At 53.8% G+C, this 17093-nt stretch overlaps 1 protein-coding gene across 1 annotated transcript in view; it reads right to left on the reverse strand.

Moving 5' to 3' along the window:
• SDK2 (sidekick cell adhesion molecule 2) overlaps positions 1-17093 on the reverse strand; it is a 291898-nt gene that overhangs the window by 114855 nt on the left and 159950 nt on the right. Inside the window, exon 4 of the mRNA XM_030888129.2 lies at positions 2705-2852. Within this exon, the coding sequence (XP_030743989.2) occupies positions 2705-2852 (148 nt within the window). The remainder of the gene's footprint in view (positions 1-2704; positions 2853-17093) is intronic.

Consider the following 17093-nt stretch of genomic DNA (forward strand, 5'->3'; position numbering starts at 1 on the left):
AACCCTTTCATCCCACATAGAACAATGACCCTGACTCTTGTCCCACAGAATGAGCACCCTGACCCCCTTGTCCCATATAGAACAAGGACCCTGACCCTCTCAAACCATATAGAACAAGGACCCCAACCCTCTTGTCCCATATAGAACTAGGACCCTGCCCTCTCATCCCATATAGAATAAGGACCCCGACCTTCTCATCCTTATGGATTGAGGAAGCTGACTCTCTCATCCCATATAGAATGAGGACCCTGAACTCTTTCATCCCACATAGAACAATGACCCTGACTCTTGTCCCACAGAATGAGCACCCTGACCCTCTTGCCCCATATAGAATAAGGACCCTGACCCTCTCATCCTATATAGACGAAGGACCCTGACCCTCTTGTCCCACATAGAACAAGGACCCCGACCCTCTCTCTCATCCCACATAGAATAAGGACCCCGACCTTCTCATCCCATATGGATTGAGGAAGCTGACTCTCTCATCCCATATAGAACGAGGACCCTGCCCTCTCATCCCATATAGAACTAGGACTCTGCCCTCTCATCCCATATAGAACAAGAACCCTGACCTTCTCATCCCATATGGATTGAGGAAGCGGACCCTCTCATCCCATATAGAATGAGGACCCTGAATCCTTTCATCCCACATAGACCAAGGAACCTGACCCTCTTGTCCCATATAGAACCAGGACCCTGCCCTCTCATCCCACATAGAACTAAGACCCTACCCTCTCATCCCATATAGAACAAGGACCCTGACCTTCTCATCCCATATGGATTGAGGAAGCGGACCCTCTCATCCCATATAGAATGAGGACCCTGAACCCTTTCATCCCACATAGAACCATAACCCTGACCTCTTGTCCCATAGAATGAGCACCCTGACCCTCTTGCCCCATATAGAATAAGGACCCTGACCCTCTCGTCCCACATAGATGAAGGACCCTGACCCTCTTGTCCCATATAGAACAAGGACTGTGACCCTCTCAAACCTAACCATATAGAATCGGGGCCCTGACCTTGGAGTAGGCAAGCCTGGAACCAGCCGCCCTCCCCTTCCAGCCCCACTTCCAGCCCCCCACTCACCAGCTGCTTGCAACTTGGCCAAGTGGTTCAACCTTTTGGCGCTTCCCTCCCCATCTGTGAGATGGGTACAGGACGAGTCATCTCAGGCAGTAGTTGTGAGGGTCACTCATTCGACAAGAAAGGAGAGGGAGGGAGCTGGGAGGGAGGGTGGTTCTGGGGACACAGGGGGACCGAGTAGCACTATTCCTATGGGCCCTAGGCCGGGCTCTCTAGCAAACAAAACCACCCAGCAATGTTTACAGGTGGTAGACAGAGCAGTTTAGCTCAAAGGAATGGCTCACACCGCTGTAGAGGCAGGCAAGTTCCAGGTTCACAGATGAGACGTCACGGGGAAGCCTTCTCCTGAGCTCACAGAGCTGCAGGGGCTGATAGACCCAGGATCGGCCAGTCAGACAGCAGGCTGTGGAGGTGACTGGATCCAGGTAAGATCCTGCCAGGCTGCTGGTCCCTCCTAGGTTAGTGGGCAATCTCAGATTCAGGCTCAGGTTCAGGGAACGAGATGTCAGATGCAGGATCCAGACCCCGTGCAAAAAGCAAGCCAGTGTTCCCACAGCATCCACGTCCATTGGAGGCAGCTCACACCTCTGAGGAAAACTCCTTCCAGTCACGGCTGCTCTAGTCAGTCTCATGGCAGAGGTGGTTACATGACGGGAGATCTTATCACGGCGGACCACGGGGCCTTTCCTACCAACCCCCTGAGAACCCTGGCCCAGGCAAGTTGACAGGAAACCTGTCATCCTCAGTCAGCATTCGCGTGCATCTCTCACCAGACCCAGTATCTCCCCAAGGCCAGGACTCTCTGGTCCAGGCTCCCCAGGAGGCCAGATTCTGCACCAAGCAGGCAGTTTGGTGTAGCGGGCAGGCTGAGAAGACGAACAGAGAGAAGGTCGTATTTCTAGAAGTGGGCGAGGCGTTGAGACCTACCAGGGGATAGGCCAACGGCTCATGAACGCAACTGCTAAGGGAATGGTCAGGGGTTGAGTCTACCCAGAAGGCCCTCAGAGGAGCGGCTGGAGATCTAGGAAACCTCTCTGGAGCGTAGCACGGCTCTGACTCAAGGGCCGGAGCCCGAGCGGGCATGGGGGCTGAGGTGACCGTTGGAATGGAGGCGGAGGGCCGCTGGGTGGACCCAGAGAGGAAATGCTTTGCTGGGAGCGGAGGTGTTGGGTGGCTCCAACTGCCTGCCCACAGCCGGGAGGCCACACGGCCTCAGGGGTGCGCACGCACAGAGGGTCCTTGTTAGAGCTGAAAGGGCCATGTGTTCCCTTCTCCCGGCCACGCCTCCCGATTCTGCCAAAACACACGCCAGGGACACCCAGCCACACCCACGCAACGGAAACACGGGGACTCCGCCGCCACCGGCCCTGGCTCAAGGCAATGCCAGCGCCCGCCAGCTCTCAGGACTGGCAACGTGCCCTGTAAAGGCTGTTTGGTCAGTGCCCCTGAAAGGCACCAGGGTCCGTGCATAAAGGCCCGCTCTCTGCCTCTGAACAGAATTCCCCATCCTCTGGCCAGGTCCCCCCACGTGGAGACTCCATGAAGTGCGCCCCGCCCACTGCCCGCCAGACCCTGCCCCCATCGGGCCCCACCCTGCCCAGCCCCAGCGGGCACTTACATGCGGCTGCTGGGCGGGATCTTGCGGCCCTCCCGGAACCAGGTCACCTGTGGCTGTGGGAAGCTGGCGATGCGTGGGGCGCGGATGACAGCCGCTTCTCCGTGGGAGACGCTCTGGCGCTTCTCGCCCTCCTCAAAGCTCCCCATGTCTGCAGGAGGGCAGGGGTCAGCGGTCAGGGCGGGCAGGCAGGAAGGGACAAGGAAGGGGGCGTCTCTGGAGCTGGGGTCACTGCGATCGAGCACTCCATTAACCCCACCACCCCTCCACCCATGACCAGGACCTGCTTGGGCTTTGTGCTTCTTCGAAAGATGAACACGTTAATTTTGTTGTTGGCGAACACATAAACACACAGCAGAACACACATCCCCTCTGCTGTTTCTGTACACGCAGCTCGGGGACATCAATTGCTTTTGTTCACCCTGAGCAGGCAGTCATTCTAAGCCCTGCCTGGGGCTCCAGGGCGGTCCCAAGGCCACACAGCCAGGGATGGGCAGCGGCGGCAGGATTTGAACTCTCCAGCCAGGGGGAGCTGCTGTTCCTCCGGCCTTGGGCTAGATCCCGGAGCCCGTGGGAGGCACGTGGGAGCCGGAGAGGACTCGGGGGCCCAGGGTTCCGTGCCACCCTCAAACGGGTGGGGAGAGAACAGATTCCTCTGTGCGGATTGTGTGCGGTTCTGAGTGCGTGTGAACATAAACACCAGATTGCGCTTGTAAAAATAGGCCTGTCCGCTTGGCAGATACAGAGGGGAAGCCGGGAGAGAAGCGGAGAGCAGAGGCGGGCGGGGCAGGTGGGAGCCGTCTGGACGCCCACCTGCCTGCAGAGACCAGGAAGGGCCTGCCTCCCACGGCAGTGGCTCCAGATGTGGGGAGGAAGGGACACTCGTGCTACCAGCTCTTGGAAAGGGATGGGTCTGTTACCCAAGAGCCCCAGGGGCGTGTGATCGGTTAGCACCTTTGGCTGCTAACCAAAGGGCTGGAGGTGCGAGTCTCTAGAGAGGCAGTGCCTCGGGAGAAAGGCCTGGAGGTCCTCTCCTCAAAAACCAGCCCTTGACCACGGTTGCCGAAACTCTTCTATGGAGACACGCAGAGGGTATCGTAAACCGGAACTGACACAAGGGCAAATGGATTTGGTTCCTCCAAGGGTGGTCCGTGGACCAGCGTGCGTGGGCACCTCCCACGTACTTGTTGTTGTCAGGTAGCGTTGAGTGGGTCCTGATTTACAGTGACCCTGCATATGGGACAAAACACTGCCTGGTGCTGTGCCGGCCTCACAGCTGCTGTTAGGTGGGAGCCCGGGGCAGCTACGGTGTCCATCCGTCTTGTCCGAGGTCTTCCTCTTTTTCGTTGCCCTTCCTTCTAATTTCCCGGGCATGGTGTCCTTCTCCAGGGACTGGGCTTTGGTAACATCCTGTCTAATCTAAAGTGAGTGAGGCAAAGTCTCACCCTCCTGGCTTCTAAGGAGCATTCTGGCCGTCCTTCCAAGACAGAGCACTTTGTCCTGTGGGCAGACCATGGTACTTCCATAACTCACAGGCATCAGTTCTCCCCTGGTCTTCCTTGTTGAAGGTCCAACGTTCACATGCATGGGGGGTGACGGAAGAGACCCTGGCTTGGGTCTGGAGCTCCTGACTCCTCACAGTAACATCCTCGCTGTTCAACACTTTAAGGAGGTCTTGTGCAGCAGACGGATCCAATGCAGTGCCCGTGAGACATGCAGAATCTCTGGTCCCAGCTCAGACTCACGGACTGGGTCAGAACCTGCATCTTAATAGACTAAGGTGACCAGACGTCCCGCTTTTGGTGGGACAGTCCTGATTTTTAACCATTTTTCCCACGTCCCGCGGCATTTTAAAAGAGTCCTGATTTTTGGAAAGAATGCACGACAAGCTAAGGTATACAGTTTTCGGCTGCCATGTGGCTATTTTGCCAGGATATGCGTTTTATCAATGGTGCTCTGCTTTACCAATGTTAAAATCTGGTCACCTTATAATAGACACCCCCCCAGGGTGACCCCCCCCCCCCAGCCAAGTGAAGTGTGAGCAGTAGGGTTTGTCCTCAGACTCGGCTGCAGCTCAGAATCACGACAGAGTGAGAAGTTGCTACTACTGGGGTCCCACTCCCGAGGCTGGGGCTCACTGACTGCCCATGGGAACTCCTTTCCGCTGGCCAACAGACCTTCACTCAGTCCCCTCCCCGTGACGGACTGCACACTTCCTAATCCCTGGGACCCATGAACTTGACCACGTCCAGAAAGAACCCCAAACCCAAACTCGCTGCCACTGAGGGGTTTGCGACCCTGTGCAGCAGGGCAGAATGCCCCTGTGGGGTTCTGAGACTGTGAATCCGTATGGCGGGTAGAAAGTCTCATCTTTTTCTGGAGGAGCTGCTGGTGGTTTTGAACCGCTGAACTTGTGGTTATCAGCCCCACGTGTAGCTCACGATGCCACCAGGGCTCCTTCTGCTTGGAGACAGGGCCTGGAGATGCTATGGGTCAGGAGAACACGGGGCAGGGCCATCCGCCCTTCTGAGTGTGGGCTTGTAGAAGAGGAGAGACAGAGACAGGGAATGCTCAGCTGGCCACTCACAAGCCAAGAGACGCCAGGGGCAACCAGAAGCTGAGAGAGTCCAGGAAAGAGCTGGCCTCAGAGCTGAAGAGTGGGCATGGCCTGCTGACAAGTGGACGTGGACTTCTGGCGTCCAGAACCGGGCACAGAGCACACACTGAGTTGAGTCATGTATCACAGATGGAAGATTTTTTTTTCAATAAATGTTAAGTTTGTGGCCACCCTGCGCCCAGCAATCACACTCTGGTTTGCTTGGCCCTTGGGGCATACCTCAGGAAGGCCTCCACCCCCTCGCTCGGATTCAAGGTCCCTCTATAACTGGACCCCGGGCTCCCTCTCTTCCCACACCTCGCCAGAGCCCATCTCCTGCCACCTTGGATGACTGACACCTCACTTCCTATCACAGGAAGTGTTGGGCCCCGCCTGGGAGTGACCGGGACAAGTCATGATTCAGCCAGGTGCCGTGACTCAAGAGTTTGCTGAAGGAATCTGGTCAGTCAACCAGGCCAACTCACAGTGACTCTACACGACAGCGCAGAGCTGCCCTGGGCGCCCCTAAGACTTTAAATCTCTGCCGGAGCAGACAGCCTCATCTTTCTCCCCAGGATTGGCTCATGGGTTTGAACCCATACCCTTGTGGTTAGCAGCGCAATGTGCACCCCACTAAGCCACCATAAGAAAGCCTGGCCTTGACATTCTTGCTCTAACTCTGGTAGACAGTATTTTCAATGTCTGTATACCAAAAACAAAACAAAACCCCACAAACAAACAACAACAACAACAAAAAAAACCCCAAACCCACTGAGTCAGCTCTAATTCACAGTGAGCTGGTAAGACAAAGTAGAACTGCTCCATGGGATTTCTGAGACTATAATTCCGTATGGGAGCAGAAAAACCCATCTGTTTCCCTTGGAGGGGCTAGTGGATTCAAACCACCAACCTTCCAGTTGTCAGCCCAACAAGCAACCCACTGTGCTACCCAGGCTCTTTGTGCAGTAGTCAGTGCCTTTCACAACTCAGTCCCCTTATTTATTAGCTCTGGTCTTAGGCACGGCTCCCGACCTGTTGAGCCTTTATTTCCACTTGGGTAAGAAGGGCTTAAGACTAGAGCGGTAGTCATAGGATTTTATGAAGGATTATGTATGAGTGTGTGTGTGTGGCCGGGAGGGGCAGGCTGGACCTTTTCAAAGTTGGCGGCAAGGAGGAGATGGGCCTCTCACTGGGCTGGCTGGGCTTTCTGACATGATGGACAGTCCTCCTGCAGAGAGGCGGGGTCTCTAATCCCTTCCTCTAGAATCTGTGGAGACTGTGACTAATCCACCATTAGCGCTTGCTGCGGGCGGTGGGCTCTGACTTCTGAGGCTAACTCAGCCCAAAGTCACAGCTTCCATCTGTGCTCTCTCTGTCTCGGGCCACTTGCCCATGGAATCCAGCCACCATGCTGTGAGCGAGCCCAATATCGCCCGTGCAGACGCGGAACTCAACCGGCGTCGAGAGGGACAGGGGTCCTTGCCAGCGGCCCGCCTCGGCATGAGGCACACGCAAGCCCCCCAGGAGTCCCAGCTCCCCAACCTCTAAGCCTTCTAGCTGTGGGCTCCCCCATCACAGCTTAGGGACAAGCCCTAGTGGTGCTCCGTCCGTCAGGACGTCTGACGCACAGCATCGGTGCACAAGCTAACCGACAGCATCACACGGCGAAGGGCTGGGGTAGTCTGTTTAATGGGGCCACAGAAATGGGAAGTATGTATAAAACCGCTATCCACATTCAGGGAGGAAGCCATGTCCCCAGTGAAGATTCCCCCAAGCTGCGCACACACAGAATGAAAGAACAAAGATTGGTGAAACTGTGAAGACCCGCACCCTGGCCAGCAGGCACCGAGAGCTCATTCTCTCCCCCTATAACCCGAGGAGCCCAGTTTTAATAAATTCAGATTTATTCGTTGTTTATTAATTTCTATTACTTGCTCTTGCCTCTGAAAATCACTTCGGTAAATCATACCGATTTCGGTTCTTGGAATAATTTTCTTTTTCTTAAACAAAACCACAAACAACAACATTTTCACAGCACTCGGAAGATATATTTGAACGTTTCTAAGCAATTTCATGCTAACAGTGTTTCTTTGTCCTCTCGCGCTTGTATTATTAGCTCCATTTCCTCGGTGAGGAAATGAAGGCTCATGGAGATAAAGAGGCTGATCCGAGCGTCGATGGGAATGGTGGGCCGGGGGGCCAGCATCAAAACTGGCCTGCCCCTTGAGCCTCTTGCTGGCATCGCTGGACGCGTCTGTGTAGCCTGCAGGAGGACTCTCCACGTCCACTCTGTAGACTGTCTGCTTTCAGTGGCAGCATTCCAGCCGAGACAGACTCCCCACCACCGAGTCAATTCCCACTCAGAGCGACCCTAGGGGACAGGGTGGAACTGTCCCCGTGGGTTTCCGAGATTATAACATTTCTTTTTTATTATTAATCATTTTATTGGGGGGGGTCTTTTACAAATCTTATAACAATCCATCATTCGATTTTATTAAGCACCCTTGGTCATATATTGCCATCAACATTTCCAAAAGTTTCTCTTTCTACTTGAGCCCTTGGTATCAGCTCCTCTTTTTGCCCCCTCCTTCCCCACCCTCCCATCCTCATGACTCCTTGATCAATGATATAGTATTATTATTATTTTGTATCTTACTTTGTTTGTTGTCTCCCTTCACCAACATTTCTGTCATTTGTCCTCCTCGGCGGGGGTGGTGTGGTGTGGTGGGGGTGGGTATATATCCAACCTTGTGATGGGTCTCCCCCCCCCCAACACTGGACACGGTAACATTCCAAGGGAAGAGAAGGCATCATTTTCCTTCCTGAGAAGCAGCTGGTGGTTTCAAAACACTGAAATCGGGCTTGGCAGCCCAGTGCATAACCGCTATGCCACCAGGGCTGCACTAGAGGCAAGATAGTTAGACACAAATCCCTACAGGACTCAGGTAAGCGCTCTTTAAGCAACCCCACTGCCGTCACTCAACCGTTCTGCAGGTCAGAGCGGGGACAATGATGAGACACCCGTCCTTGGCCTCGTGGAGGCTGGTAGCCTGGCCACTGAGGCAGGCGCAGCCAAGTGTCCGACAGCACCCATGACACGCTGGGACACAGGGCCCCTCTCGCCATGGCAAGAGGTGGCAAGGAGCTGCTGGCGATGGGGAGGGCGGGGCGGCATCTTTATGCGGAGGTGGAAAGGCACCAGAGTTGGAAAGATCCGGGTCGGGGAGGAAGGGGCTTTGGTCCCGCGAGAGAGAGTATGTGAAGGTTAGGATGTGGGGGCGAGGGGCTGGTTACAGGAAGTGGGGTTGTGGGTTTGCCCAGGGGATGGATGGATGGGTGACTAAATGGATGTTTGGCTGCATAGTTAGAGGATAGGTGAGTGGTGGTTGGGTGGACGGAGGGATGGACCCATGGAGGGATGGAAAGATAGATGGTTGGATGAGTAGATGTATATACACAGAGATGGAGGGAGAGTGAGCTAGAGGACAGCTTAATACACATACATATGTCACATATATATTAAAGAAGTATATAGATCACATATATTAAAGAAGTATGTATACAGTATATATGTATATATATGTATATATATAGAGAGAGGTGTATGTACACAAATACACACACATGGAATCCTGGAATCCTGGTGACTGAGTGAGTTACTCACTGGGCTGCTAACTGCAAGGTCAGCAGTTCAAATCCACCGGCCACTCCTCCCGAGAAAGATGAGGCTTTCTGCCCTGGTTAAGATGTACAGTCTCAGAAACCCCAGGAGCAGTTCCACTCTGTCCTAAAGGGTCTCGCGGAGTTGGAGCTGACTGGATAGCAGTCAGCTTCCTACGCTGTGGCTGGAGGAGGGCCCAGTGGGTTTAAAAAGAACACAGCATTGCCCAGTCCTGCGCGTCCTCACAGGGCTTCTCATGTCGGGGCTCCTTGTGGTAGCCCATCCCCCTCTTTCTGTTGACCCTCTCCTTCACTCGGCTTGGCATCCTTTTCCAAGGACTGATCCTTCCGGATAACCTGTTCAGGGGACCTGAGATGAAGGCTCGCCACCCTCGCTTCTAAGAAGCATTTGGACTGTACTTAGATGCTCTTCCAGAACATATCGGCTGGTCGTTCTGGGATAGATGACAAAGATATAGAGATGAAAAACCAAGCCCAAACCCAACTTGCTGCCATTGAGCGAATGATGACGCATATCGACCATGCAGGATGGGGTAGAACTGTCCCTGTGGGTTTGCTGAGACTGTAACTCTTTATGAAGGTAGACAGTCTCATTCTTCTTCCACATGTGCCAGAAGAATAAACACACCTGTTTTAGCTCTTTCTATCTCTGTCCACTTATCAGTAGATAGCATATCAATCTATCCATTACTATGTGTGCATCTAGTTACATACATGCGCGTGCGAGGGCCACAGGCAGAGACGGACAGGCAGAGCGAGGGTGGGGTGCATCGGTGACTGGAGGGTCCAAGAGTTGCAGTCGATGTACCTTTCCACCCCACCTGGCCCGACCTGCCTGTGGCTCTCGGCTCCCCATACACCCCCATGCTCTCCACTCCTCTTTGTCAGACAGCACCTCACTCCTGCCCTCAGGGGTCCAGGGCACAGGTGCTGAGCTGCGTGCGAGTGGGCTCACTCAGCCAGCCATTTCGGAGGAGGGGGCCACACTGGGGTCTCTCCTTCAGCCCCCGACCCCACTCACTCTCAGGGGCACGGGCTGGTTACCACGCCACCGCCAGGGTGCACAGGCCCCGAGGCACTGCTGGTCACCCTTCCAACACATCCCCTCAAGAGCAAGGAAGCGTGGGCCTGGGGACACAGCTGGCAGGGGGGGACACCCTCAAAATGGGCCTTGATGTCTTTGCTATGTTGTAAATGGCCTGTAAAGTGTGCATGCCACTTGAGATGACGTTCCTTGGCTGTATTTATTTTGAAGACATCTCATCCCAGAATATGTCATCCATATCCAAGTGCGGATGTAATTACACGTTCACACACAGGATACACGGCTTCAACAGACACGCTTGTGCCCACCTCCCAGCGCAAGCAGCAGAACAATGACAGGACAGTGCCCCCCCCCCCCTCATCCCGTCCCCTCCCCCTGGCAGCCCCGTCTTCAAACACACGTTTCCCCACCCCACCCCTGCACAGGTCACTGCAGTCCCTAGGGCGGGGACATCTAGGCGGTGTGCCTCAAACAGAAATGCTCTCCTTAAACCATGTGCGCTTCACAGGCCGAATCCCGTGTACCTGCTGTGAGGAGCTCCGGGATAGAAGCCTAACTTTCCAGGAAGGGAAATCCCAGGCCAGTGCACACACCCTGCCCCCATCCCACCCCCAGCCACCACCCAGGTGTCAGAGCCGAGGACAGGTGTAGCTACGATGTCAGGAGAGCTTCCTAAGAGCAGAACAAAGGCCTGGCAATCGACTCCTGAGAACCAGCCACTGGAAACCCCTGGATCCCAAGAACCTAGTCTGCTCCTGCGCGCTCCTGGACCGGGTGGCATCCTTTCCCTTCTGCCTGGGGGTGCTGAGCTCCAGCAGTGGTTAACACTGCAACTGCAACAAGCCAACAGGCCAACATTGCAAAACCCAAGGTCACTGCCGCCCAGAGAGACCCTCCAGGCCAGAGGAGAACTAGCCCTCAGGCTTTCCCAGCCTCCTCTGTTGCCCGAGGCGGAGCTGGCTCACAGCTCCACCCACCCCGCCACCAAGGCCTCTCTGGTAACCACAGTGGCAGTTCTTTATCAGGAATCCAAAGGATCCTGGGGGGTGCTAGGGAAAGCTGAACTCAGGCTGAACTATCTGAGAGCTTGGTGGCTCAAACGCGCCAGGGGCTCTTTGGGAAAAGATGCGGCCGCCTGCTTCTCTGAAGAGTCATGGCCTTGGAAACCCCATGGGAACTTCCTCTCGGTCCTACCAGGTTGTTACAGGGTCCTGGTGAGCATGCATCTAGGTTAAGTATTAAATGATGGACTCACTTAATTTCCCTTCTCGGGTCTTATGACACGTCATCCAGCATGACCATTAAGGAGCCCGGGTGTCGTGGTGGGGACCACTGCACCGCTCACTACAAAGTCAGCAGTGGGAACCCCCTCGCCGCCGAGGGCGAAAGATGAGGGTGTCAGCTCCCATAGAGACTTACAGCGTCGGAAACCCGAGAGGGCAGTTCTTTTCTGTCCGGCAGCGTCCCTGGGAGCCAGGATGAACTTGATGGCAGTGGGCTTGGGCTTAGATCATGTGTGATCGAAGACACTGCCCTTGGGTTGATTCCAGATCTTTCGGGAGCAGATAGCCTCATAGTTCTCCTGAGGAGAGACTAGTGGATTTGAACTGCTCACCTTGTGGTCAGCAATCCCACGCTTCCCTAACAGCACCATCCGGGCTCCCTATAAAGACCCCGTTATACTGAGTATTAAACAATGATTCACTTCCATCTTTCATGACCCACATTGGATAGTGTATCTAATGTGATCCCTGCTCTCTCCTTGGGGCCACGGGTCTATGTTTTGTCCCCTGTCCTATCCTTAGAGCTGACACAACAGCACCTGCCTGAAGGTGGCTAAAACCAAGAAGCCAAACCCACTGTCCCAAGTTGTCCGACTAAAAAGAAAGAATACCAGTGGCACAGTGCTTAAGCATTGACTGTTAACTGCATGGTTGGTGGTTCAAACCCAGCAGCCTCTTTGCAGGAGAAAAATACAACAGTATGTTTCCAAGTTGTCTGACTCAGAGCTGTTCCCATGGGTTTCCGAGGAGGTAAATCTTCCTGGACCAGAATGGCTCACCTGTCTCCTGAGGAGCGGCTGGTGGGCTCAAACTGCTGACCTTGCAGCAGGTCGCCCAAAGAGTGTGGTGACTGTTTAATGAAGGACAGAGGCATTCAGGTCAAACAGGTGCTCCAGAGAGCCACCGCCATGTGACTCTGTGCCCTGGCGTGGTCCCTGGACATTCTGGGGTCAGCACCCAACCTCAGGACAAAGAGTAGAAGCAGCAGGCACTATGGGGTCTCAGCAGCCCAGTCCCCTGCTCCAGTCCAGCGAAGTGTGGGGGCTGCTGGATTGTCAGGTGCAAGTGGAGACAGATTCTAGAATGGGGTGTGCGGTCTGGGGGTGGGTGTGGAGGTTGGGGGCTGCATGTTCCAGTGGACAGGGAGGGGCTGGGTCAGGAGGGGATGTGAGGTACCCAGGGGCAACATCTGGCCCCGAGGGAAACAGTTCCCAACACCTCCAGCATTCATCTGCCTGCTTCCTGCCAGAAGTGTACTGTGAATTAACAAAAGAAACCAAAGAAGGGATTTGGGGTAGGGATAGGGAAGGGGCTGGGGGTGGGGTGGGGTGGGATGGGGGAGCTGTTTTATTGACTGCCTCTTAATTGCTGTAATTAAAAACACGTAGAGAATCTTTTTTTAATGACTTTACTATTGTCATTACTTGTTAGCACAGCTGCCTTATTAATTTCTCATTAGAACCCAATTTGGTATCTGTTTGGGAAGGGGGCCTTGGGGCGAGGCAGGGCAGGGGGGGGGCTGCCTGGTCCCATGGAGGGAAAGACCCCCAAAGGGCAGGAGGCATTGGGGCACCAGGAGCCTCCATAGCTTCCCATCCAGGACCAGCTACAACCAAAGAGGGGAAGTAGGATTTGGGAGGAACAGGTCCTTAGAACTAATTCTCTCTCTCTCTCTGTCTCACAGACAGAGGGATGCAGGTTTGTAGGCATAAGCCTGGGGAGCCACGGAGCAGGGATCAGGCCAGGATGAGTGAGGGGTGAAAGCATGAACTTCAAGGTCACACTGGCTCCTTCTTGCTCAGCATCCTGTGCACCCTGAAGGGTCCCTACCCTGGGACAGAGGTACACCTGTCCAGGGAGATGAATGTTGTTCTAGGACACCTTCTCTGGTCAGCACCCCGAGCAGAAAGTCCTGCCTGCACTCCCCGGGGTCCCCGCACGCTGAACAGAGTGGGGGGCCTTGACACCATCCTCACGGCCATTGGCTTCAAAAATGAAAGAGATCACCACCAACCCAAACCTGCTGACTCCTAGTGACCCCACGGGGCAGGGTAGAATGCCACTGTGAGTTTCTAATCCTTTACTCTTTACGGGAGCAGAAAGGCCCCTCTTTCTTCCACAGGGTGGCTGGTGGTGGTTTCAAACTGCTGACCTTCCAGTTAACCCAACGCATAACCGCTATACCACCAGGGTTCCGACAGCCAGACTCCTCACTACGCTCATGACAAGAAGAGTCCATTCTGACTCTTAGTGACCCTAAGGGGCAGGGTAGATAGAACTGCCCCTTTGGGTTCCCAAGACTGTAACTCTCTTGGGAGTAGAACGCCTTATCTTTCTCCCACGACAGTCAGACAGTGGATGCTAATACTTGCTTTTCTTTCGACACACTGAAAAGGAACCTGGTGGTGTAGTGGGTTAGCTGTCGGGCTGCTAATTGCAAGGCCAGCAGTTCGAACCCACCAGCCACTCTGCAGGATAAAGATGAGGCTGTCTGATACCATAAAGACCTACCTTGGAAACCCTAGGGAGCAGCTCTGCTCTGTCCTACAGGGGTAGCTGTGAGTCACAGTGACTTGCTGCCAGCTGTGGGTTACCCAGGAGGCGCAGAGAAGTTAGGGCACTTGTCCCAGGACACATTGCCAGCAAGAGGTGACTCTCAGAGCCCACGGCCAGGGTCAAGTTCATGGCTAGTGACCCTGTGCTAGCGAGACCAAGAAGGGGGGAAACTTGGGGTGCCCTCTGACTCCCAAGCCTCGGTTTCCTCATCTCTCTCTCCATCCTCTCAGAGCTGTCGTGGGACTGCACAGAGGTGTGATTAGAAGTTGTACTGGGTCTACTTAGCCCCTGAGGGACATGTGTGGGACTTGAGCCCGCTCCTGTCCAGCTGCAGTTGTCTGGCGTTGTTCGGGGCGTGTGTTCGGTGTGCCTTTAAGGCCCTTCCTCGCTCCAGGTGCCCAGCCTGGGCTCACATCAGGGCCTGGGGCAGGCTCTGGTCTCGGTGTCCCCTGGAAAGACGTCAGAGGCGAAACAGATGTCTGAGACCACCCACACTTCCAAATGTGGAAACTGAGGCCCAGAGAGGGGATGACGCCTGCCCAGAGTTCTTGGCTACTCAGTGTCTCGTTTGGGCTAAGAAGTAGGGGTAAAGGGCTGTGACAGTTAAGGTTTTATGTCAACTTGGCTGGGCCAGGATTCTCAGGGCCTTTGTCAGGTAACACCTACTAACGCCCCGTGTCCCGAGTGAGCCCAATGTGATCACAGCCAAATAGCTGTCAGCCTCCGCCGTACAGGGCCAGAACCAGGGTGGAAGGTAACACTCTTCCTCCGGTCATACAGCCCTGATGCAATGGATTGCCTCTGGGATGTGGCTCGCTTCCAATATGAGTGGATGCTGTGGGAGACTTGTCAGGTCTTTGCTAGGTTTGGATCATGGACTTGAGCCAATGGCCTGCCATACTGCTTGCCGACACCGGGAGTCCTCAGCAACCTGCCATCAGAACTGCTGGCCCGGGACTCAATGCCCTGCAGCCACCAGGTCTCCCTGCTGATCTTGAATTCATCAGCCCCCACAGCTACAGGGCTCAGGAGGAGCTTCTAGCCTAACAGCCAGCCCAGGGATATGCAATCTGCCAGGACGTGGGACTTGCCGACTTCTACAACTGTGTGAGCTGTTATCTTGACACAAACCCCTATCTATCTATCTATCTATCTATCTATCTATCTATCTATCTATCTATCTATCTATCTATCTATCTATTATCTATCTATCTATTCCCTATCATCCACCTATCCATCTATTATCTATCTATTATTGTTATTATTATTATTATTATCTATCTATCTATCTATTCCCTATCATTCACCTATCTATCTATCTATCTATCTATCTATCTATCTATCTATCTATCTATCTATTATTATTATCTGTCTATCTATCAACATATTATCTATTATCTATGTATCTATCTATTATCTATCTATCATCAATCTATCTATATATTATATATTATCTATTTATTATCTATCTATCTATCTATCTATCTATCTATCTATCTATCTATCTATCTATTCCCTATCATCCACCTATCCATCTATTATCTATCTATCTATTATCTATCTATCTATCTGTCTGTCTGTCTGTCTGTCTATCTATCTATCACACTGTTTTCCTTCTCTAGAGAACCCAGACTAAGACAGGGCCCCACTGTGAGTGGTAACAGAGGTGGGTCAGGATGGCACTGAGGAGGTATGGGAAGAGGGTGCGCAGCATGCATTCGCAAGAGGCCATTCCATTCTGTAAGAGCCCTGGCGGCAGAGTGGGTTACACATCAGGCTGTTAACCACAAGGTCAGCAGTTCCAACCCACCAGTTGCTCCAAGGAGGAAAGACCAGGCTTCCTACTCTTCTAAGAATTTACAGTCTCAGAAATCCACAGGGGCAATTCTTCTCTGCCCTACAGGGGTGCTATGAGTTGGAATTTACTTGAGGACAGTGAATTGATAGATAGACAGGTAGATAGACAGGGACATTCTGTGGCCTGCCCCAGGTAGGATGGGAATAAAACGTAAGAGTTAAACTCTTAGACAGTAAAACAGCGGTTCTCAACCTGTGGGTAGCGACCCCTTTGGGGTCGAACAGCCCTTTCACAGGGGTCTCCCCATTCATAACAGTAGTAAAATGACGGTGATAAAGTAGCAACGAAAATAATGTTATGGTTGGGGGTCACCACCACATGAGGAACTGTATGAAAGGGTCGCGGTGTGAGGAGGGTTGAGAACCACAGCTCTAGGATCATCACCCTGAGACACACTTCTGACTCTGAACGGACACCATCAAAATCACCTTCTAGCCAAACTGCAGGGGGGCACACAAAATAAAGGACCCAGCCAGGAAGGCAGGAGCCCTGGTGGCATAGTGGGTTACGTGCTGGGCTGCTAGCCACCAGGTCCGCGGTTCGAAACCCCCAGGCACTCCCCGGGAGAAAGACTTGGCTTTCCGCTCCTGTTAAGCGTTACACTCTCGGAAGCGCACGGGGGCAGTTCTGCCCTGTCCTAGAGGGTTGCTGTGAGTCAGAATGCACTTGATAGCCGCGGATTTGAGTTTGACCTGGAAGAATGGTGTCCTACTGAAAAAATCAGAAGCCACCAGCCTGAGACCAAAAGGCCAACCGTTAGCCTATCGCAGAGATGGGAAGATAAGAGGGCAAAGGGCACGCTGGAAACAGAGCAGGCGGAAGGAAATGAAGGAGGCTGTTGGCCCGTTGTGAGAAAGGCAGTAAGCACCACTGAACTACTGGGGTGAGGGAGGGCCAACGTGAACCCACCTGGCTGGGGAAACTGCCACTCAAACCCAGTAACTTGTTATTTTCTCTAAAACATATACTTAAATATACTTCTTTATCCCAACGATGGCTCCCAGGGGCTGGAGCGGGGCCAGGGACCGGCGCTGGCCCCTCTGAGCTCAGTGACGCTCCTGGCAGGCCGAGGAGGTGGTTCGGTCACTGGGCACATGGGACAGATGGGCGTTGGGCTGGGCGGCTGGAGGTGACCCCAGCCCTCCCCCAGGCCACATGGCGCTCCTCTGGGTCCTGTCCGCTTGACAGCCATCGTCTTCATTCCGGGCTTTTCCGCCCCTCGGAGCGCAGCGCGCTGCCTTTATCGAGCGCTGATTTATGGGGACGAGGCGTCCTCCGCTTCTGATTACGGCTGTTTTCCGTAATTATTACAAACACTCTGCTTCACTTGAAATTTCCCGTGAGGTCTGTCTGAGCAGCCGGCTCCTCCCTGT

The sequence above is a fragment of the Echinops telfairi genome, unplaced genomic scaffold (assembly GCF_000313985.2).
Source record: "Echinops telfairi isolate 266 unplaced genomic scaffold, ASM31398v2 ScPeMD7_7458;HRSCAF=8496, whole genome shotgun sequence".
NCBI classification, from domain to species: Eukaryota; Metazoa; Chordata; class Mammalia; order Afrosoricida; family Tenrecidae; genus Echinops; species Echinops telfairi.